General features: G+C 42.6%; 1 protein-coding gene across 1 annotated transcript in view; it reads right to left on the reverse strand.

Moving 5' to 3' along the window:
- Positions 1–407: 407 nt before the first annotated feature.
- Positions 408–25078, reverse strand: part of LOC124268358 (A-agglutinin anchorage subunit-like) — a 40859-nt gene continuing 16188 nt past the window's right edge. The window contains exons 4-7 of the mRNA XM_046703333.1: positions 22988–23287; positions 2804–2848; positions 2591–2617; positions 408–2354 (exon numbers count right to left, since the gene is read on the reverse strand). Coding sequence (XP_046559289.1) covers positions 1945–2354; positions 2591–2617; positions 2804–2848; positions 22988–23287 — 782 coding nt within the window. The 3' untranslated portion in view covers positions 408–1944. The remainder of the gene's footprint in view (positions 2355–2590; positions 2618–2803; positions 2849–22987; positions 23288–25078) is intronic.

A 25078-nucleotide genomic window follows, 5' to 3' on the forward strand; every position in this document is an offset into this window, starting at 1 on the left:
TCGTGCTTGAGAATATTTCGCTCAAATGACGACGTGCATGCGTGTGTATGTGTATGTGCAGCTGCTTGCACTAGCCCAGACTTAAGCTAGTTTTATAGTGTTAGCCAACTGAGATACCATGCCGCAGTGAAGCATGAATACCCAACTCAGACACATTATACTGACTCCGAGCCGACCAGTCCTTGTTGTACCCATTAATGCCGAGAACCAGACAGGTACCAACAAGAACCATATTTCAACGTCTTTGGGTATAACGCGGTCGGGATCGAACCCGCGACCTTCCGCTCTCTGGGCGGACGCTCTAACCACTACACCATGGCTAACTTTTCCATCAATACGCAACAGTAATTCCCCTGACATATATGCCTCGTCACAAATAATCCGCAGGTAGACAAGCAAGACGGATGGGTTATAAACACGGTTTATTTACGGTGAACCCAAAACAACACAAACAATAAACATTTGTCCTCAGTATACATGGCAGGCGATTATTGATGAAATGGCACAACTAGTTTTGCCTGACATCACTTACAACAACCCCCCTGTGGGGTCAAGGTGGGTGGGTGGGGCGTTATCAATATTCATACACAGCCAAACTCATTACAGGTCATGTGCTTCTTGCTGAAAGGTCTAATCATATATAAACTGGTTGGATTAATCCAGAACACACAATATCTAATGTAAATAGAATAAAACTATGAGACAAAATGTCCGATATATACAGCAAAATATATAATCTCAACAAAGCAAATTTCAATGTGAAAAGCGTATGTTTCTTTGACATCATAAGTGACAACTTAGAATGACATGTGACATTGTGGTGTCAAAAGGATTACAATATAATAATATGATATACAAATACAGTAGGACTGACGTAAATATGCTTGAAGCAAAAGATACTTGATTACATGAGAATGTTCTAAAAACAAGTAATAGAGGCTGAGGTAAGATAAAAAGAACACACGGATTAATAATGAATTTTCTAGTCATAAAGCAAAGTCAGTACAATGTGTTTTAGTATAGTTCACAGTCCATTAAAAACCCGAAATCACACCACTGTACGTTTTCCATAACATAAATAACCAGACACAAACTGGTGCTTAAACACATATGTACATCCAGCTGCACTTTGAATACAAAAATCAATAAACATAGTATTCACTCAGACATCAAACAAACAATGGTGTAAATAATTTAAACAAACATCAATGAATATAATCATGATTATACATACTACTGGTCATAAAGCGTGGCTTGGACAACATCAAGTTACAATATCTTTTGAAAAGAACCACAAATGGCGTAAAAAATAATGAATGACATGGATGTTTTAACAAGTACTGCAAATTGCAAGTGTTGATGTAGTTTGATTATTATATTTCTGATATGCAACATGATAAGAATATTCAAACACTAAAATAATATTAATTGTGGCTTTCAGTAACACTAATTTCGGGAAATCAAGTTTATGAGGGTGAACGTTCTTTGCAGCCTGTTGACTGCTATGTACATACCTGGTTGACTTATTATCATATATTGATCCGGTACACATTACAAAGTGTCAAACAATGGATTTGTAGTCCTGATGTTTCCTAGCATGATTAAATGTTTCTTGTCAGTGTAGGAATATCTGAATTTGTGCCACAGCAACATATACTCTCAGAACACGTCTTCAAAATATTGAGAAACAAATGCACACTAAGTATCCTATTTCATTGACACAATAACAGCCAAGTGTTTCACTCCGACTGTCAAGTTTGCTATGTGTCTCTTTTACTTTCCATAATGCAAGAGCATCATTATTTTCAAAATGAAAATAGCTGAAAGTTTTGATCAATTATCTCGGACTTTCATTCATATAATAAGAAGCTGTTCAAAACAGACTACCATATAGTTTTACATCCCCGAATTTCCTTAAAACAGAGTCTCTATTACATCCATCGGCTATATCGCCATCTCTTTAACTGATGCTCCTTTGTCTTCTGAAGCAGGATCAGCGGTGGATCCAAGAACATTTTGATCAAAGTCTGCCTTTTTGTCAGGGTTGATTTGGGACATGCGTTTCCCTTTGTTGGGTTTATCATTTTCCTTCAAGTTCCGAACCTTGGGCCTTTTCCTTGTGACGCTGTACTTCCGGGCAACCCGTGCGATTCTGTTACGAAAGACAATCAGGACAAAGATGATGATGAGCAGCACGAGCAACACAATCACTATACCTATGATGAGGTACACAGGTACAGATGCAGGTGTTGGAGGTGTAGTGGTGGACGTGGTGATGGAGGTGGCGATGGAGGTGGAGGTGGAGATGGAGGTGGTGATGGAGGAGGAGATGGAGGTGGTTGTGGTGTCACTTCCTGGAAGAAGCAAAACGGGTAAGCATTAGGATCACAAGCATCACTGCTCTAAAGACCTAAACCAGTTTGAACTGAATGACCAATGGTTAATGTTAAATGACCTACTGTAACAAAGAGGTCACAAAATAAACTTTGACAGATATATTTTCAGCTACATGTTTAACTGGAAACAAATAGATCTTACAACTGCAGTAAACATAGCGTCAGGTATTTATGAATCTATAAAATACACACACCTGTCGATGTCGATGTAGTTGGAGATGCTGAAAGCATTAACAATACACAATGTCAAATTCTCCTTCTAATGGATTCTTTTTCTATCCAAAAATCATTTCATATGGTTCGATCACTGGAATTTTATAATGCCAAGAATGTTGAAATGATTCTTTAAAAATTATTAATCCATAGAATTACAAAACAGGGATAACACAGAGTATGAATATGCGCACATGCAGGCGTTGACGTTGGTGGTGTTGCAGTTGATGTTGCTCCAACTGCAAAGGTAAAATAATGGTTTTAACATGAAAGAGGACATTTCTCCTTCAACAAACTAGAGAAGAAATTTGTACAAACGTAATTCAATACTGCCGAGTAATGCATTGTTGGTGAAGTCGAAGTGTAATTAATTGCAATTTTCCCTTGAAACCAATGTGTCTCGTGTATCTTGCGTAATGTAAAGCTTCTTATAAAACTCATACCAAATACATCGTCGTGGTCAAACTATATATGAGGAAGCTGAGACGTAGAATATAAACATACCTAATATATATATATGTATACATCTTTCATGTGTATATAATACGCAATACCAGTGATATTTGGCCTTATGTATTGAACAAGAAGGTGTCATGGCGAGGGAAAAACAGTTGGAAGAAAAAGTTCTTTTTCACCTACCATGACATCGTGTTCAATACAGAAGGTCCAAATGCACTGGAATGACATTCTATCTTCATCAATACAGATTTATTTAGCGGACAACTGTATTACTGTATTCGCAATTTTCTTGAATTATAGTCTGGTAGATGACCAGGAGCAAATTCACGAGGTAAAGGATCGTCCAGGGTCTGGGTCCAGGCTGAGCATGCGTCGAGGTGACAAGACGTGTTTGTGTCTCCATCTGATTGAATCAACACGATTTTAATGTAAACTGTCTCAAAATACTCCAAAGTTGTCTACAAAGTATGGGAAAGAAGTTCATATCACCTGAAAGTGATAAGAAGGGCCGAAAACGACATAAACAGTCTACCTCACCTACCGAAATCAGCGAGAAGACTACAGGTGACACGTCAACAATGGCCACGTCAACACCGGGTAGCACAGCCAACATCGTGGGAGAATCTCTCCAGACTATCTACACGCCCAACCAGCAGACTGTTTTCACTACCCCACAAGGACAATATATAAGTCAGGTACCGTTTCTCCGCAACCCTCTCGCACAACCTCTACCCCCCAGCCCTTGCCTTGACTCAACCTCGGCAGCCATCTTGGCCAGGTTAGAGTCCATGGATCACAAACTTTCTAAGTTGGACTCAATAGTGAAAGATGTGAATGACATTAAGACAAACATTGCTAACTTGGAACTAAAAGTGAAAGATATTGACGATGTTAGAGAAAGGGTCAATGCTTTGGAAGAAAGCGCAGGGTTTCTCAGTGACAGTTATGATGATCTAAAACTGAACAAAGTGGAAATGGAAAAACAAATCGCTGATATTAGGGCCAAGTCAGCTAGCAGCCCAAATAACAATCTAAGCCTCCGTGAAGCCCTCGTAGACCAACGTTGCCGATCTATGAGAGATAATCTCATATTCACCAACATCCCTGAGTACGTAGCTACAACAACTCAACCTTTCGAAGACTGTGAACAAGTACTGAGAAACTTTGTCAAAGATGAATTAAAACATGAGGATGGTGACAAGATTCAATTTAAACGTGTTCACAGAATAGGACCTAAACGCAGTCCACGATATCATGGGGAGTCTATCAGACCTCGACCCATCATTGCAAAACTTCTTATCACAAAAGAGAGAGATAGTGTTAAGAAATGTGGGAAAATGTTGAAAGGAAAACCATTCCATATTGTGGAACAATTCCCGGAAGAAATCAGTGACTATAGAAAGAATGTTCTGATGCCTCTGTTGAGGGAGGCTAGGAAAAGCGGGAAGAAGGCAGTGATTGTAGTAGACAAGCTATGTGTTGAGAATACCCTCCAGTCCCCTGTCCCTCCCCCCTACAGAGTACCCCAGGGACCCAGCCATCCCATACAGAAACCAACGTAGGGAGACGTCGGTGGGCAGGAGCTTGAGTCAGTCAGTACTACATGGCCTGCATCCCCCTCTGTATATTATCCACCAGAACAATATGACACTCACTCATGTGAACTCCAAACCTCCAAAAGTGACTCACAAATACCCCAGTTTTCATTAAAGACAGAAGTACAAAATACTGAGACCTCATATGATCGATACCTAGTCAGTATTGCCACATAAGCCAAAGCAAATACATCAATGACTCCCATTTGCAATGGCTCTCATGTGTACCCTGAACACAGTGATGTTAATATTGCAGACCAAAATAATGTGGTTTGTCTTGATGCTATTGACATTATTGACGATAAAATTGTTGAAGCCAATGAAATTATAAATAGTAATGCTGTTGATATTCGTGAAGACAAAATGAAACAAATCAACAAAAGTGTAAATAATGATGTTTCTGAAATTGATGGCAAAATGAAACATATCAACAGAAGTGTAAATAATGATGTTTCTGAATCTAACGACAAAATGAAACATATCAACAAAAGTGTAAATAATGATGTTTCTGTAATTGATGGCAAAATGAAACATATCAACAGAAGTGTAAATAATGATGTTTCTGAATCTAACGACAAAATTAAACATATCAACAGAAGTGTAAATAATGATGTTTCTGAAATTGATGGCAAAATGAAACATATCAATAGAAGTGTAAATAACGATATTTCTGAAACTGATGACAAAATGAAACATATCAACAGAAATGTAAATAACAATATTTCTGAAACTAATGATAAAGTGAAACATATCAACAGAAGTGTAAATAACGTTGCTTCTGTAATTGATGACAAATTGAAACATATCAACAGAAATGTAAATAACGATATTTCTGAAACTAATGATAAAGTGAAACATACCAACAGAAGTGTAAACAGTGATGTTTCTGAATTTAATTACAAAATGAAACATATCAACAGAAGTGTAAACAATGATGTTTCTGAAATTGACGACAAAACTAAACATCTCAACAGAAGTATAAATATTGTTGGTTCTGAAAATAAAGATAAAATGAAACATATCAACAGAAGTGTAAATAATGATGTTTCCGAAACTGTTAACAAAATTAAATACATCAACAGAAGTGTAAATAATGATGCTTCTGGAATCGAAGATGTTGATACAAATACTGTAGATGCTCATATTGACATAACTGATGAAGATGATAATATTGTAGATGTTGATAAACATGTTGTAGATAATGTCGATGTTGACATTTATGATACTAACGCTGATGATTATGGTGGTGGTGATGGTGGTGGTGATGATGATGATGATGATGATGATGATGATGATGATGATGATGATGATGATGATGATGATGATGATGATGATGATAATGATGATGATGATGATGATGATGATGACTGCATTTTTAACTATTTCGCTCTTAAGTTTTTAAGTGTTAATGTATGTGGACTAAGATTAGAGTATTCGGGATTTGTTAACCTTATAGAAAGTAAACATATTTTTGGACTGCAAGAAACTAAAACAAATGAATGAGATGACATACATCTTGATGGGTATACACTATCGCTCAGGAATAGAGTAAAAACTAACAGAAAATCAGGAGGAATTGGAATAGCTGTTAAGAACGAGTACAAAGATTTTATTACATTAGTAGAGAAGGATAATGATTATGTAATGTGGCTAAAACTGTCAAAAACTTTATTTGATATTGAGCAAGATCACTATTTAGGAATAGTGTATATCTCCCCGGACGGATCCAGATATGTTACGAATGACACTTTCCTCAACCTAGAACATTCAATTATGCACAAGCTTATGAAAAGTGAATATGTTACTCTAATGGGTGACTTCAACTCCAGAACAAATACCTTATGTGATTATTCTGTATACGATGCCTTTCTTACTGAACAGTTTGATTTAGATGAAACTGGAGATATATGCCCTGAGAAATATTTACATGATTTAAACCTTCCTCTAGAAAGATCATCTCAAGATGTCGGTAAAGTAAACAATTTTGGTTATGCACTTATAGATATTTGTAAGAATTTGAATTTATTCATTGTAAATGGAAGGGTGGAAAATGATAAACATATTGGGAAATTAACTTGTAATGACAAAAGTTTAATCGATTATGTTCTTACTTCCCCCAAAAGTTAAAAAATTTTACCGATTTTGATGTTTTAGACTTTTCTCCCCTCACGTCAGATGTTCACTGCCCATTATCGTTTACACTGAAAAGCAAGTCTATTCCCGATGTAGTAAAGGAACCTAAACTTATTCATCATGTAGATAATAGTAAAACGGCTAAACCTAAACGTTATAATCTCCATAAAAAAGCAACTTTTCGACAAAATGTTGACATGAATAAAGTAAATAAACTTACAAATCTTGTCCGTACAGCAGTATCCAACCATGAAGATTTATCGATTATCAACACGCTCTCCGATCGCTTCGCGCACGTGCTTGTTAATGCTGCACGTGAAACATTTGGGACACGACAACATATGAAATACACAACCCGCTATCGTAAGAACAAGCCGTGGTTGAATACAAAATGTAGAAAGTTCAGAAAAAGATTCCATAAAGCAAAACGAAAAGTTAAGGAAAATAAATCACAGTCTAATCTTCAAAACCTACGCACCGAATCGAGAGCTTACAAGAAATGCCTAGATGAACATATTAGAAAGCATAGGATATCTCTTGAAAATATGTTTAGAGAAAAAATGAAAAAGTCACCGAAAGAATACTGGGAATTTCTGGGAAGATAGAAACTCGAAAGATAACATCGCGATGCCTGATACCAAAACTTTTTTTTGAATACTATACAGATCTAAATGCAGAAAATTACAGCGAACATGAATTGAATTTCAAAGAAAGTAAAGAAGTATATACAATGGGGGTTTTGGACCAAGTCCAACAAAAGCCTCTGCAAAGCCTTATTTCCCAAATAAGGCTTTGGTCGGACCCTTAGCTCTTGCTACCATTACCCCTACTATAAAAAAGTTTGAGACGCCAGCGGGATACGAACTCCACATGTATACCACGCAACCACGCCGCTTAACCGACTGAGCTACCGGGGACTTGGCTGAAGTATGTTGGTTTAACGGGTCTATCCTGGGATTGCATCATCATGCAGCTATGCCGTGTTGACTGGAGGTAACACTGTGCCGTACGGTACGATCAATAATTCCGCTCTTACAAACCCTCTACCTGGGCAATCCCTCAAGTAGTACAAGTTATCTATGTTGTAAGTTTTGACTGACCATATAGGATCGGTGGCTCGCTTACGGCTGTCACCCTCGTGTTCCCCCGGCTGGTATAGATACCTCACTAGGGCCCTATCTGGTATCTGTTTCTCCTTCCCATGCAATGGAGCAGCCGACTCTGCCACTATTGATTTTAGTTTGATCGCGTCTGCCGGTTTCTTGCCGGTGAGACGGGTGGCTTCATGGTTGATTGCCGACACCACCTTGGGTAACCTCACGACCCATTCAGTCGATCGTTTTCCCGGGGTTGCCATCTCCCTCGCATACTGATGCCCGAATAAGCGCTAAGCCAAAGTTCTATTAAATCTCTCAACTATGGCTTGGCTGCAATGGGCTCCAGCCGTGCCACGCCTGACCTTTGTATCGTGTTTGTCTAACAGGTGTGACACGACACCCATGAACTCCCGCCCGGGGTCAACTTGCAGCTCTGTTGGCCACGTCAGCGGACTGCGTTTGCATATGCGTTCGAATCCGCGGGCTACCTGGGCAGAATCTTTCGCGGTCAAGGGTTCGGCTTCCTTGTAACGACTGGCCACGTCCACTACAGTTAAGGCATACTTGTACCTCTTGTCGTGGGGTAGGAACAGTAGGTCTGCCTGGTGAACGCTATTAGGTATGTTAATACCAAACCTCCTTCTAGGCACGTAGCGTGGTGCCGGTAAATAGATCTGCCACAGGGCTTGTTTTTCAAGCCACGCTTTGGCTTCCTCCGGGGGTACTCGCGCCATTTTAGCCAGCTTATCTACAGCACTAGCTCCTTTCCAGTACCCACGTGGGCTATAGTAAATAGCCTCAAACTTTCTCTGGTTCCGTGACATGTCGCCTACATACACCTATGTTCTTGGTTCAATTTTCTCATGCCCGTACGCGTACGTGTTTATCCCATCAATAGCTATCCAGTGTTTAGTGTCCATAGGCGACAGGGACGTCTTGTTTATTGTCAGTCCGTATATCCTATGTCCATCACTTCTAAGTGTGTTCATTTTATGTCTAAAGGTACGGGTCTTGAACAGGGCTTCCTTGAATCTGGCGTGTTTGATGTGTTGTTTCACCACGTACTTCTTAACACCCTTCGCCTTCCGGATCTCACCATTGTCGGCCTTCAGTATGGAGTACATCTTGGGCCTCAAACCTATGTACTCGGCTATGGGCGTGCCAGCACACTCGTCCTTAATCTTACTTAGGACCTTTTTATTTACCGTGCTGTGTATGGCATGGGCCTTGGGGTAGTCGCTGGTGTCGTACAAATCGAGGTGTTTTTCATGTCCTCGTATCACGTCCTCGGTTCGAATCTCCATCAGCAGGGAATCCCGTATCAGTGTACAGCACTTCACACCTGTCGTCGTACTGTTTCTTAAGCTCGTTGTAGTAAAAGTCGTACATCAGGTGTTTGGATAAATCGAGGATGCTCATCCCCACGTAAACAGGCCGGTTGAATTTTTTTCTTCATGTGTAGGGCAACTAGGTCGTCGGTGAATATCTTGCTACGGTTGAATGCCGGACTGGCTATCAGTCTCCTGAGCTTGTCTTCCTCATTCGACCGAACCAGCTTCACGGTCACGCGTTTCCTAAGGTTCTCCATAGTCTTACCAAACACCGAGTTGTTCATGAGCTTGTAGAGATTTTTCTCAAAGTCACTGGTGGCAAGCTTTCGGAGGTCTGTGTTCATTCTGATGTAAGGCTCCATCCATGGGCTCTGGTTGAACACGAGCACCCTGTGTATTTTGGTCAGTTAGGAACGAGTTTTTCAACGTCTGCCACCCGCCCACCTAACAAGTTATGTTGGTACTCAGACATCCAGTCTGGGTTAACCCTCATACGTTCGGGGGCTAGGGGGTAGCTGTTGTGTGATGTGTGTAATGCCTTGGGGTATTCCAAGTCAACCTCGAGTATATAACCTTTGTTCGAATCTGGTGCGATGCTCATAACATCGACCTCATGTGACGCCCATTCGAATCCCCCCTGTGGGTAGATACTGGCTCATAGCCCAGCCGTACAGGTTGTTGGCATCGAGGTAGAGAATGTGATTGGTTGGCTTGCTCAGGTCGTAGCCTTTCACGTATTGATTATTTGCTTTCGCGTATCGCTTGGTTGCCATGGAGATCCCGCCTCGCAAGCCTTTCTCAATGAATAGGTGCATGTCATAATCTGTAAGCATCTGTTCACCAACAGTAGTCATAGTTGCGTACTCACCTAAGAAGATCAATCTCTAATTGGACCGCCGTAAAGGTAAAAAAATCTAGATACACCTTATCGATTATTCCCTCGACCCACCCGGAACATGCGCAGCATAGCAGGGTGTTTTGTATTACTTGCAACGAGTCGTCAACAAGTATATCTATCTCCCCATGCACATCTACTCGCCCCCCATCAAAGTAATTCCAATTGTGCCCAGCCCATGGCACATCAAACCCTACTTTTACCATGATTGTAAACGAGCACCCCTTATATAGTTCACTAACAATCATGGGTTTGAGGACACTGATATCTATACTTTTCCCCACATCCATCTGCCAGCTTCTCAGGCAACCTTCCCTGGGCTCAATTTCCACAAACATAGCTATACGTAGGTGTGTATAATCTCTAATTGGGACACTACACTGCTATCTTGAGAAGTCGCCTACGTTCTTTTATGTAGGCCTTTTTTATTCTCGTAGATGAGATGATGTCTGACTACGTTCGCCCCGTGAGCTTTACATAGGCAGTAGTGCCCTTTAACCCCTATACCACACACAGAACACGTGTAGTTAGGACTTCCCATGTGGAAACAACAGTACCCCTGAGTCCTGCATCTCCTATCACAGGCTTCTTTCTTCCCCATAAGTATGTATTCGCATCGGTATGGAGCAGGTCTCATGTTTAGCATACTTATATGAGTATTTAGTCTAATTGTTTCGCAACCAACGCAGTCGCTGCAATACCCAGCGCTATGAATACCAGTTCACGGTCCATTTGCCCCTTGGATGGTGTGTAGTACTGAGCGAGTGTGGGTTTATTGAGCGGTTGCAGCCGTTTACCTGTTAATAAGAAGTATTATCTCGCTGCGTCGTCGACATCGTGGAATGTTTGAACGGCATGGTTTTCACGCCTGAGTTGTTTGTTAATGTAATCGATCCTCTTGAGGCGTTTTTTAGCGTACTCGGATTGGGCGGTCTGTAATTTCTCAATAGCGAGGTCGTGTCTTTTACGCTCTTCCTGTATTTCAGCCGCGAGTGACTCTCGTAGTTTCGAGAAGAGGAAATTACTCCCGGAAAATGGTAGAGCATTTACTAACGCCCCCACCAACCATCATGGCGATCGTAGCCATCCTATATTTACTTCATAATATTTTCAGGTAGTATCCCTTGTTTTACTAGGATGTCTTTTGTAGCCATCGCCATACCAAGGTTCATTATGAGCATACCCATATCCTGCAGGTTGAAATCTAGCTTGATGGTCGGTTGTTTAAGCACCATTTTAGTCAACCGAGCGTATCCTACGGCTAGACTGGCGACCACTGTGGCGTGGTATGCGACGTTGACGAACGTTTTCCCCTCAGACATTATGTATATGATATAAAAATATTAAATTATAACATGATATGTGGGTTGACCTCTAATTGTGGGTGAGGGTTTCCCTCACTGTGTGGGTCTCCCTCACTGTGTCTTGTATATAACCACGAGATAACCACGGCAGCAGTTACGCCTACAGCCAACAAGAGTCGGGTCGGGTGAGTCACCGTGATAATTTTATGTTGGTTACACCACCGTTTTTTACCGGCAGCTACTCTCTTAGGATTCTTCTGCCTGGTGACTGTGGGTGGGTTCACCTCGGGAGGGTTCACCTCTGAAGGTGGGGTCTCCCCCCTGGAGGTTTCCTCCAGTTGGGGTTCCCCCCTGGGGGTTTCCCCCAGGTGTGGTGTCTCCTCCTGTGCAGCATCCATCTATACTATTATTATTATTTTTCCTCTCAAATTGACAATGCTTTGCCGTAATAATCGCCGCCGTAACCGGGGCTAACAACATACCATATTTGTGGTACAGCTCGCAGCTAATAGAGCTCAAGGCGTGTTCGATAAAAGGGTCTTTCTCGAGGTCTTCCCACAGGTAAAGTCGGCGTTCCTGGGGAATGGGAAGGAAGTATGACGCAATACCAGTGTATATCTGGGTCATAGCCGATCCTATTGTCTTTGTCATCTCTGCTCCGAGACGGGTCTCGTATCTAGCGTACAGTTTATCGATTTCTTCAGCTGACATTTTGTGAATTTTATCGGGAGTGTAGTCTCCAAAGTAATGTTTGGCTTTGCCACCAACAGCCAACGCCACCAGTTTCTCTCGCTTGTCATCACTCACCTGTGGTGAGTGTACTGGCACCAACAGTTGCTCTAGCAATTCCTCACACTCCATCTTATAATGTGATAAGTAAGTTTTAGTTTTAACTATATAATATACGATATAGGCGAAACACAGAGAAATGAAGGTTAAGTTGCACACGACAAACACTTCAAATACCATAGCTATAACTAAATGCTAAGTATTTATACTAAGCATTGCTAAGCTTTACTTAGCTTTGCTAAGCATTTACTAAGCTTTGCTAAGCATTTACTAAGCATTGCTAAGCATTGCTAAGCATTGCTAAGCTAAAACACCCTATAGGCTACGGGTTGGTCGGTCTTGAGCACGAGCTTAGCGTGTTTAGTTTCAGCAAGCTGTTTCTTCACCCATTCCCGTTCTAATTTACTCATCACATCGTTCTCTCTCAAACACTCCTCGAACGAATCCCTGTCCTTGCAGTGAAATAAGGCCACCCATCGCGTCTGCTCCCTGAGGTCTTTCAACACCTGAGTTGAACTTCTGCGTTAGTACCCAGACGCTGTGATTTGCATGCCGGCTGGAGAAGGCCAGGTACGATAGCATATCTCTCTTTTTGTTATCTCGCGATTAAGCGCCGCCAGTCATCCAGTATGAACAGTGTCGACTCCCCTTTAAATTTCCCGTGAAGAGCTTTCAACCAGTCCTGCAGGCGTGTTCCCGGGTCGACTTTGTGTACGTCCGGGTCCGTCATCACCCAAGGTCTTTCCGTGTACGTTTTATTCATGCTCAGAGTAGGGCACATGATAACGATGTTGTCGAACACATCCTTGTAGTAACCCTCCAACATATCCAGCACGAAAACGGTCTTCCCACAGCCAGTCTGCCCGCACACTATGGCGCAGTGTGGGTCGCGGGGTAAATCAGTAGGCAGTTGCCTACTAGATGATGGCTTACCGCCATCAATAGATGGCCTGCACGAATCTCCCATTGTCTATATTAAGTTGCGCGTCCATAATCACGTACAGATATAATTTCAACTTGCCCGCGGGTTGAGCCTTCTTGGTAATCTGGATTGTTATCCCCTCGCTGCCGTTGTCTATGCGGCGACCGCTACCGTGCAGTTTATCGTCATCCGTGGATCGCATGTCCAACCACAGCGCGTACTTCGTGGTCAGGTATTCACCGATCTGCACGGAGGATAGGTCCAGGTCCTTGGTTATGTATGGGTGTTGTTTGATGGCCGGTAGCTTTTTTATCTCATCCCACTGCTGGTATGCCCTCATACCATGACTGAACAGCTGGTTGGGCACGCCCTCTATGGTCACTTCCACCTTTTCAATCTCGGGGTTGAAAAACTTCTCGCTGTCCCTCCGGAACGGCTCGTAATCCTCCACTGGGACGACCAGGATACCTTTCATCGATCGCGCCGGCACGTTCAGGTTGATATTCCACACAGTGTCGCTCTTATCTCGCACGACTGATCTATGCCTCAGTATGCGATCGTACAGGATGGCCATCTTCCCAGAGTACTGGCTTCGAACCTGCCTGGCCAGCTCTGGGCTAGTGACCATGTCGAACTCCAGAGAGATGTTGTCTATGGCGTAACTGGCCTCATCACCGTTCGGCGTACGCACTACTTTGCTGTAGTCGTTAAATGTTAGCTCGAATTCAAGCCTATCACCCAGCGCGGCCTGGTAAAACGGCGCGTGCCCCGTGAGCAACTCGAAGTCGAGCGGCACGCAGAACCGGTTCCCGTACGCTTGAGCGATGGCCTTTTCACCGTCCGATAGCTTGTCTAGCTGGTCTTGAGTGAAGCTATACCCAATGCACAACCGGGTCGATTTGCTGATACCCTGGTACACGTCATTGACACGTTCTCCCTCGCTTTTCCAGAGATCCCCGTAGCAGTGAAACACGTCGCTGTTGTCGATGCTCAGCACCTCGTTACCGCTGATCTTGATGGTGGTTTTCTTGATGATGGCTCGACCTACGTTCCGCACTAGCTCGCGTTTGTCGTTGGTGGAGGTCAACGTGAGGTTGAACGCCAGTCGAACCGTGCCTGGTACAATGAGGTCATTCTCGCCAAGGTTTGGAAATCTAACCAGCAGCGTTTGGTTCTTGTCTATCTTGCTGGGATTGTTGGTGATGGTCACCGACTGGCGCACGGCTCTGACGCCTAGAGGCTCTCTTGATCTTCGGAAGGGATCTAGTTTTCTACCATACATTGTTATATAAATGAAATATATAAGTTTTAATACTAAATAATGGCTGAATACATACCTATGGATGATATGTGGGATGATAGTGCCCAGGCATTCGAGGATGACACCACATTCACTACCCCCTTAAGTACTGAACTTGTACAGCCTGCTGTCGACGATTATTACGACGCAGTTGAAAATAGAGACAACATCAAGCCGTTGGGAAGGGACTATGCCAAGTTTACCGTCGATAAGAAGGGCACGCTGCGATTGAAGGCTCACCCGGGGGTCGATATCATAAAAAAAGACGGGAAGCCGTATGCTTTGTCAACACTCACCAGTCGCCCTGGTGGGGGTCAGCTGATCCGTGATGAACTAGGCTTCATAGATTATGGCGGCGCGGCCAAAGCTTCCCCCGAAGGTCGTCCAAGATCTGCAAGCAGCCAGACCCAAAGGCGATGAAGGTGATATACTCCAACGTGCTAAAGAAACGTCGGACAGTATCGAGAAAATATTGACCACATACCATGACAAACCCTTGCCGGGTCTCGAATTTCCCCTGAGGGAACTGCGAGGCCTAGACGAAGACTTGAAACATGTACGCGGAGAACTCGTGAACAACATGGGGAATATGAAATCGATGAGCACATCGCTCGCGAGAAAATAAAACTCACCGAAGCCGATTGTGATATGAAACGTCGTATCGAGGAGAGAATAAAAAACTTGGAAGACGAGAGACGGACTCGGTTGGAATCCGCTTCCTCTAACCGGGAAGCCCTCCGATCACAGATCAGTAGAGTACGGGAAACCATCGATCGAGTCCTAAATGAGGACACCACGCTAGCTAACAGGATTCGGATCCTCTTCCGAGAGCAAGGCATCACCATCGCCAGCATTCTGACTGCATTGGGCTTCATCATATCAACCCTGGTCGTGTCATTAACGCCTGCCGGCGGCGGGGGTACCCCCATGCCTGCTGGTAAACCAAGTGGTGGGGGCTTCAAAGCCTGGATAAAAAAACTCGGGGAGGCCCTGGCTAAACTGGCTGGTAAGGCCGCCGGCATCCTGGGTAGCATCGTCTCGTGGCTGCTGGGCGCTCTGGCTAAAACTGCCACGTGGCTCAGTCAAAACCTATGGGCAGCCATTGTCGCCATGGTGGGTTTGGTGTACGTAGCGGCTAAGAAATTTTTAACCAAATAAGTCCCAAAGCTACCCCACCAACCACCAGGGCTGTTTTACGGTCGATGTGCTGCTGTGTGTGTGACCCCACAGGGGGTGACCCCACAGGGGCTGTTGGTTGAACCCTAGGCTCCGGGGGTGGGGTGACTATACCCATTTCGCCGGTCGTGGGTGGTGGGACGTGGGGGATGTTAACATTGGGGTTGACGCCCAACTTTTGGTCCGCCGTGGCTATAACTATTTTGTTGTTGTAGCCCACCACTTTTTTTACTCTCAGTTGCATATCGCTCAGAGCCATGTACAGCCCCACGTCGAAGACGTAGTCGACTTTCGACCTGGCGTATTCCAACACGTCTTGGTAGCGTTTGATGGCACTCGGGAGATCAACTGGAGAATTGATAGCATCCTCAACGTTAACAACGAACTGTTTCTGAGCGTCGTAAGCAGTCCCCTTGCCGAGGATGTTGGAACGCGTTTGCGTCTGCGCACCCAACAGCGCCCACACGTACGTTCGAATCAAGTCGTTTAACCTGATTACCCCGGCACGAGTGAATCCTTTCGACGTGTCCAGCATGAACTTTTTCCAGTCATCCGCTGCCCCCTGCTCGAACCTCCAGACTCGGTAATCCTTACTGTTGTCGAAAGCCATGTAACGGTCATCCCACTCGTTCGTTGTGAGGTGATGATACGACTTGTATCCCCATTCTTTCAACTTCTCGCTGGCATCCACGAGGTGCATGTTGTGAACGATGGGGATACCCAACCCGTGGTTCGGTCCCGGCAAACGCCAATCCGTCTTCGTGTTTAGTTCGAATTCGTTGCAAATACGTTCGTAGGCCCGCCTATCGTACTTGTTGTTTACTGCGTTCCATGCGTTGTCCTGTGGGACCGGAGCGCTGATTTCTTTAAGGATACGCCTGACCTGGTAGTACACGTGGAACGTGAACACAGACTGACTCAGCGGTCCACGCCGAGTGTCGGTTAATGTCACACCACACCCCGTTGTAGCGCACCACACGGCGAAGTTGAGTTGATTCTGCCAGAACTGCATCGGGTTGTTGAACCAAGCATGAACTACCTTAGCGTTAGTCACGAAAATTTATACAGGCTGAACACATCTAAAAGCTGGGCGTTGAAATACATCCCATCAGCGACCGCGATCTTCATGGGCGAGAAATCTACGTCCAGTTTAGGGTAAAACACTCCAGGGTAATACATTTTAAAACTATTATATAATGAGCATATATACTCTAACATGTACATAACACTTCCAGGAATAACGAGCGGCGAGGCTGTTCAGCTGACGCACGCGATCGATAACACGTCAGGTCAACTCGAAGTCGCACTCTGCGATATCACCTACCTACCGCAATGGACTAACATCAACGCCAGCAACAATAAGCTGTGGAGCTCGCAGCCAGATAACTGACGGCTACTACAGCGTGTGCTCGCTAAGCGACGAGGTCTTCAAACCCCTGGGAGCCGAACTCAAGATGAACGACTCAAACGGCACAGTGGTGTTAATCAACAACAGAAGAAACTCCTTGAGGCTCGGCCGGCCATTGGCGAGGACACTCGGTATACCGCCTGACGAGATAAAACCAACAACAACCGTCACAGGTACGAAGTTACCCGACCTAGTACCGTACCGAGAGCTGTACATTCATCTCGGTCAGGTGAGCACAACGTACAACATTCAAGGGGGTCACCCTTCCACTATACTGAGAGCCGTACCGGTGAAAACGGAGAAATACAACGACGGTAGAACTGAGTCGTTTTCACTGCGGCAGTATAAGAGGTTGACTCAGGGCAACATACCTGAGCTGATAATATCGGTGTTAGATATAAATCATAATCCCGTCAATATAGGATACCTCAGCAACGCTTCACATAAAATGACCAGCGCACAAGGGCCGGGGTGAAAAATGCGTCAATGTGGGGATCTCCGACCTCGGGGACACACGCGGATTCGACGCTCCCGGAGTAGATGGTAAATTGTACGCCTTGCAACTGAAAAACAACATTTACAAACGCGTTGAAGTCCCCTCCGGTGGAGCCCTAGGTGATATAGTAGATACCACAAGAGCGACAGTCAACACTCGGTACACCCTAGTCACCACCGGGGATGATAAATGGATAATATACCCATCGTTCGGGGGCAAACTGTTCGACTTAGACGATGTTGAGAGCACTACCGTCGCCCGAAACAAGCCATATACGCTCGTCTTCACTGAAGATGACAAGTGGGTGTTGTTACCAGATAAAGACGACTGGTTTCTCAATATGAGGCTCGGCTCCCCCTACGTGTTCACGGATAACAAAGACAACCACCTAAACAAAGTCGTTAACAACGGAACCCTGCTCGTGGCTTACGTCCCGACTCAGAGACGTAGCGTAGCCATCAGCCCAGTCGCCAGTATGGCAGCCCATATGCTATCGGGTAAACCGGGCATGCAAAACGTGGTATTGCAGTTGGTGTCTGAATTTGAAGGCGTGGTCAGGATACTGGAGAGTCTACCGGCGAACTCAACACTGATCATCAAAGTCTACCTAGGGGAACCATCGGGGAATGAGGTCGAGATCGTTAAGGGGGTCAAACTCGGGTGGGTGAAACGACACCAGTATCACGTTTGCACAGTTTACGTGCGGGTGGGTGTCGGCTCCAACACCAGTCTGCAGGGTGTCACCGTGATCGTGGAAAACACGATATCACTAACCAAGATCTTCCTACCCGACAACATACACTTCATGGGGGTGAAGTTCACCCCTGAACTATTATCAGAAAACCAGTTGGAAATTACCTCGTAATAGTATTATAGCAATGACCAGTCATCGTCCCAACACTACACTTAACGATCTAGGGGACACGGAGGGATTCGATCAGCCTGGTGAGGAAGGTGGCTCATACGTCCTACACTTGAAAGACAACGTGTATAGGCGGGCAGCAATAGCCGATCATCTACCCAAACTCACACTCAGGGACCTAGAGGGATTCGATCAGCCTGGTGAGGAAGACACCTTGTACGTCCTACAATTAATAGGTGGTGTGTACGTGCTGAGGCGCCTGCCAGACGACTTTATGAGAAGTCTGCACAATCACTTTATGGAGTCCAAATGGTTGCTCAACATAACCCTCACCACACCTTACGTCTCTTTTCATAATGGTAGGCATATCGCTGAAATTAAGAACAGCGGTATCTTGCTCGGGGGGTTTCAATCCAACGGCCCTAAAAAAATTAGAATTTCCCAAATCCCAAATCACCCTGGTTACATGTTAGATGCACCCGGGAATGCACAGTTATCATTTAAGATATACTCTGACCTACCATTTCCTAGGTTTATGCCTCCAGGCTCCACATTAATCATAATACTCTTTTTTAAAACGTCCATGGGTTCTCATGGGACCTTTTATCTGGGGTGCGAATAGACCATTCTTTTATTGGCTTTGAAGACCGCCATTGTAGTATCGTTATACGACGGGACTCGGGGCCGGGTGAGGGGTTGCTGCCCCTTAATAAGCTCCAGTATATTTAGGGTAAATTCCCAAAAATTACCTATTGACCTTTCCTCTATTCACCTACCGAGAACGTAGGCCTTATAAACTTCAAGTAAGTTGATCGGCTATTAACTGATACCCAATTAAAAAATATTTTATCAGATATATTATAGGCACACAGAATGGGTCTATACCCAGTCGTAGAGGAAGTAGCGAAGACCCTGGAAACCGTAGACAGGTTCCGTTTGAGACAGTTATGTGATGTAAAACGCCAACTAGAACAAGACCGCGACACGCGTAAAGCACTATGTAAGAAGTACCATAGAGCTTTCAATATCGTGGACGGGGCTGATACTGCCCTTATGACAACCAGCATGGGGCTAGGAGCGACAGCTGTTGGGTTGTTAGCTACCATCGTGGCTACCCCCGTAGTGCTAGGCATTGAAATAACAGCTGGGGTGGCAGGGGTGTTAGGGTTGGCGCTTAAGTTTGCATCACGCAGACTGCATCGTAAGGCATTGAAACACGACGAGATCAGGGTTCTGGCCGAAGCAAAGCTGAACACGGTAAGTGAGCGTATATCCACGGCACTCACTGACAGTAAGATCTCCGAGGAGGAGTTTCGTTCAATCCTCTCTGAACTCACAAAATATAACAAAATGAAACAAGAGATTCGTTCAAAGTCTCGTAAGTCTGCTATCAGCGAGGATGAGAAAAAAAAAGTACATAGAACAAGGGGTGAAAAAAGCCCAGCAAGCCTTTATTACAAACACCAAAGAGATCATAGGCGATTCACATTAAACTGTTTCATCGAGGTCAACGTGACATAGTGCCCCAGGATAGACCCGTTAAACCAACATACTTCAGCCAAGTCCCCGGTAGCTCAGTTGGTTAAGCGGTGCGGTTGTGGGGTATACATGTGGAGTTCGTATCCTGCTGGCGTCTCAAACTTTTTTATAGTAGGGGTAATGGTAGCAAGAGCTAAGGGTCCGACCAAAGCCTTATTTGGGAAATAAGGCTTTGCAGAGGATTTTGTTGGACTTGGTCCAAAACCCCCATTGTATATACTACTAAGTAACCATCCCGATTTGGAATATGACTGTAGTATTCTTAATAAAGACATGAGCATTGAAGAAATTATGTCTACCGCCAAAACATTCAAACGAAATAAAGCAGCGGGCTTTGACAATATTGAAAATGATTACATAATCGATACTATTGACATCTTTGCCCCCTTCTATGTTCAATTTTTCAACCTCGTTTTTACAACAGGTAAAATTCCCGATTCTTGGCTGATTGGAGTTATAAAACCGAGATACAAAAACAAGGGTGACCAACTTGACCCAAGTTCATACAGACCTATAACTGTTTTAAGCTGTGTTGGAAACTTGTTTACCTCTATACTAAACTCGCGTTTAACATCTTTCCTTGAACAAAACAATATCATTACTCCCGCTCAAGCAGGTTTTAGAAAACATTTTACAACATCCGATAACATATTTATTTTTCGGACAATTAATAGCATACTGACATCACAAAGGCAAAAGCTCTACTGTGCCTTCATCGACTTCACAAAAGCATTTGATACTGTCTGGCGAATCGGTCTATGGACGAAGATGCAAAAGTCCGGTATACATGGAAGATTTCTTGAGCTCGTAAAAAGTATGTATCGTAACATTAAGTCAACAGTAAGTACACAAAACAGTACATCCGAGTATTTCCCATGTCAAAAAGGGGTACGGCAAGGAGAGAACTTATCGCCACTTTTATTTTCAATTTTTCTTAATGATCTAGAGAATAATCTGTATGAAAATGGTTGCGAAGGAGTTAACTTGGAATTATCTCACGAAAATGAAATACAAATCTGGCTGCAAATTTTATTGTTACTTTACGCTGATGACACTGTTTTATTTGCCCTTACTCCTAAAGCCCTACAAAAGTCTCTTGATTCCTTCTATGAATATTGCACAAATTGGCAACAAAGAATTTAGTATTCGGTTCAGGCCCAGCAGCTATATCAAAAATGATATTTAAATTTGGGGAGAAAAATCTTAGTTTAGTGGACAGTTATGTATATCTTGGTATAAAACTACACAGAAACAAAAGAATGGTAACTAGCATAAAAACTATAACCGAAAACGCTACAAAGGCTATGTATAGCCTGCTGAAAAAAGCAAGAAATTTGAATTTACCCTTAGATTGTTTATTATCGGCATTTGATGTGATGATAACACCTATTTTAACCTATGGATCAGAATTGTGGGGATTTGAAAGACTTGACCTAATAGAGAATATACATCTAAAATTTCTGAAACTTGCATCTGGACTAAGGAAATCTACGCCGAATTTTATGGTTTATGGCGAACTTGGCAGAACTCCAATATCTATAAAAATATACCAACGTATGTTATCCTTTTGGCACAAACTAACATATACTGATACACTTAAACTATCCCATGTGTTATATAATTACAGTTTAAATAAATACAATAAAAATTTTAAGTCGGATCCTTGGATTCACTTTATCAAGGGTTTACTAGATAGAATTGGATTATCATATGTATTTGTAAATCCCTCGGTATATACTACGTCTTCTCTAGTTTTGAAAGCTGGACAGGTTTTAACAGACCAGTTTATTCAACAATGGAGGGAAAGTATCAAATCTAGCCCGAAAGGAATGTATTATCAACATTATAAACAATTACTTGCTTTTGAAAAATACCTACTTTTACCGAAATATGTTTCTGTGCCGATTTTAAAATTTAGAACTTTAAATGTAAACCTGCCAATTGAGACTGGAAGATGGCAAAGTATACCGAGGGATGAAAGATATTGTACACTTTGTAATTTAAGTGTAATCGGTGATGAATTACACTATATTCTTAAATGTCCAGCACTTAATTCATATCGTGAACAATATATACCCACCACAAAATATCTTAACAATACATCTAAATAAGTCTTTGTTCTTTCGCCGACTACTACTAGATATAAGAAATGTTTGTCAAATTTTATCATACAGTTGCAAAAAATGCTAACCAATCTTTAATAAGCGTTTGTGTTTATCAACCTATTAATATATGCACTTATTTATATATAGGGAACTGTACATATGTATAAGGAATTATTTATTGTATTCAGTTGTCTATCTAAGACGCATGCCTATGAATTGTACATAAATTGTTGTTAAAATATGTTCTTGTACCACCGAAGGTGGTTTTTTGAGTAATAAAATTGTCGAATTGTTGACAGCCTCGTGTGACGAGGGGGTGTCTTGTAGCGTTGCTACCTGCTGTGCGTGGTTAGGCGACGTTCCTTTGTATCAGGCTTGGACATCTGAGGATGCAGGCCTCAGATGAATGGATGTTATCTTGAATTGTCTCACAGCAAGACAAAGAAATTAAATAGATCGTGACATTGTACGTATGATTGTTTGTTTTATATCAATGAAAGATCATCCAGAGATTCCCACAAACAAGAGTGGCATTTGCGTCCCTTAAAAATACCATTATGCTTGGCTCAAAACATGTGGCAAAGATACTCGTGCAGCATAAGGATTTGAGTGTGACTCTTTTAGGGAGTGTGAAAAAAAATTCCGTGCATGGAAACTCGCAAAAGTAGGGTGTGTCAAAATTAACAAATAATTGTACTTTTGTTTTAGTTATTATTATTTCAGTCTGATCATGTTGATTAAACAAACTGGTGATTAACATCATGAACTTCGAACAGCAAAACGTGGATGCAAAGGCATCCATTCCAGCGAGTCACCGAATATGATACGGTCGCCTCCAACGTCATGCTTAAACTTTTGTCGGAAACAATCACGTGCCCAATCCTTTAATTACGTCACGATTATATATTTTGGTTTGTTACTGACATACACAGAGACTCCTAGAACCGCCCTCGGACACTATACTTACCTACAATTATCTTCTTGTCGCCGCTGCAGCTAAGTTCACGTTGTGTGCCGTCACATTTGAAGTTGATTTTAATGTCTCCGTCATGCGCAGAGGTGACTTCAAAGGTCTTGCTGACGACGGTGCTGTTAATGTCGACAACGTGGTGTCTTGGTACCAGCTCCTGCTGGACACTTCCGGTGATGAGGTCGAACGCAGCCTCCTCGGTACAGTAGTAGTTGGTGATGTTGACAGTGAGAGTCAGGCTTGTACCAGGAATCAGGGATCCATTCCTGGAGCTGCTAATGTCACACTCCGGAGGACCTGTGTATAAATAATACCGACCGAATATGGATGCAAGACGTTGTTTTTAAGTGGGTTTTTATGAAAAAGTTTTCTCACAAAATCATGATGGACCAATGTATGATTTGTTTTAATATATATTTATAATGTATAATGGGTTCTTTGAACCAAAGGGTTACTGTATATTGTGTAAATATATGAACGTATACATGTATGCGCTTTACCTAGGGACTGTATTTGTGTAAATATATGAACGTACATGTATGCGCTTTTATGAATGACTTTTTCGCTTTTCGTTGACTTGTGTCAAAACACATTCATGATCTAAGTTATTGTGGTGTAAACTAGAACACACACTAAAAGACTTCGACATCAATAATGGCTTTTCGACAGATTTTAAAAGAATATCCATACGTGCGTGCATGTTTGCATTGTTCACGTATGTCTCAGAATATACTTAAACAATTTACAAATTTTATATGTCTATTTACTTTTGAGAAGTTTCGTCACTCCACGACAGGAAAGATAGCGTATGAACGAACGAGAAAGCATGAATGTACAATAACTTTAAAAAGTAAGAGGGTAAGCTAAGTATTATTATTGACAAAAATATTATCTTATAATAATCATCACATTTATTGACGTGAATATTTCTTACACTCGAAAAAGCACCTGTAAAACTGAGTTCAAGGGAACGTAGGAAAGAATCACAAAAAGATTATATTTGCTGTAAACTCTTTAAGGCATGGCAAGTGTGTCTCTTGTCATCCTGATTCTTCTGACAATTTGAGTTGCATAGATAAGGTGTGTGTGTGTGTTCTTTGATTGTCGAGTTTTAAGGACTTCCATTTATAACTGAAGACTATTCATGCTTTTATTTTACAGAGATGTGAAAAGTGCACCGAAATCGAACTGAGACAGGAACATTTGTACATCAATAAGAACACATATGATTTACTTACACAATTTTTCGAATGTTCACACAATACATTTTAAAAACATCATGTAATCTGTTTTTGATCTGATAATTTCTACTTACTCTTGAGAAGTTTCACAGCTCCATGACAAACGAGATTATACGTTGAGTTGTCACACGTATAGTCCAGTTGAACATTTCCAAGTCCTCTTAGGGTTACGTTGAAGGTGGTGTTGAGGACGATGTCAGTGACATCAGTAACTGTGTTGTTCTTCAGCAACACCTCGGGTACGTCACGGCCAGTAGTTAGTTTAAACCCTGCCTTTTTTTGAGCAGTAGTAACCCCGTATGCCTGCGACCAGTGTCAGCTCTGAATTGGGTTCAAGGGAATCGTATGACAGAGAGCTGGTGATGGTGCAGTTTGGCAGACCTGTTGACAGAGGAAATAAATTTGACAGTTATGTCAACAAAATTAGTTCTCTTTTAGCTTCCGAAAATTATTAGTCATTATTCTTCTGTAATCAACATGAAGTTAAGACAAGAGAAAAACATTAGGTAGGTAATGGTAAGACGTCAAACAGGTATATGTTATGTGTCAATTATGTTACAGTCACGACATTCACGAGAGGTTCATTTGTTTTGAAAGATATAGGAGAGTGCTCGGTTTTAATCAGAATACTCCGTTTTCAACAGTGACGCGAAAGAAAATGCAACCTGTTAGCACAACATCGTCTGTATTATTGATATGAGCGACGGTTCGGTGTAGTTACATACACCCTCATCAAGCAAGTAGCGTCTAGCTATAGAACGCTCCTCACTAGCTACACCGAAACGCTCATGTTAATTATAAAGAAGCTGTATATCCATAGAACTCATCACACCAACTTATAAATGCC

This window comes from Haliotis rubra, unplaced genomic scaffold (genome assembly GCF_003918875.1).
Source record: "Haliotis rubra isolate DU_JTF1 unplaced genomic scaffold, ASM391887v1 Scf1374, whole genome shotgun sequence".
Lineage (NCBI taxonomy): Eukaryota > Metazoa > Mollusca > Gastropoda > Lepetellida > Haliotidae > Haliotis > Haliotis rubra.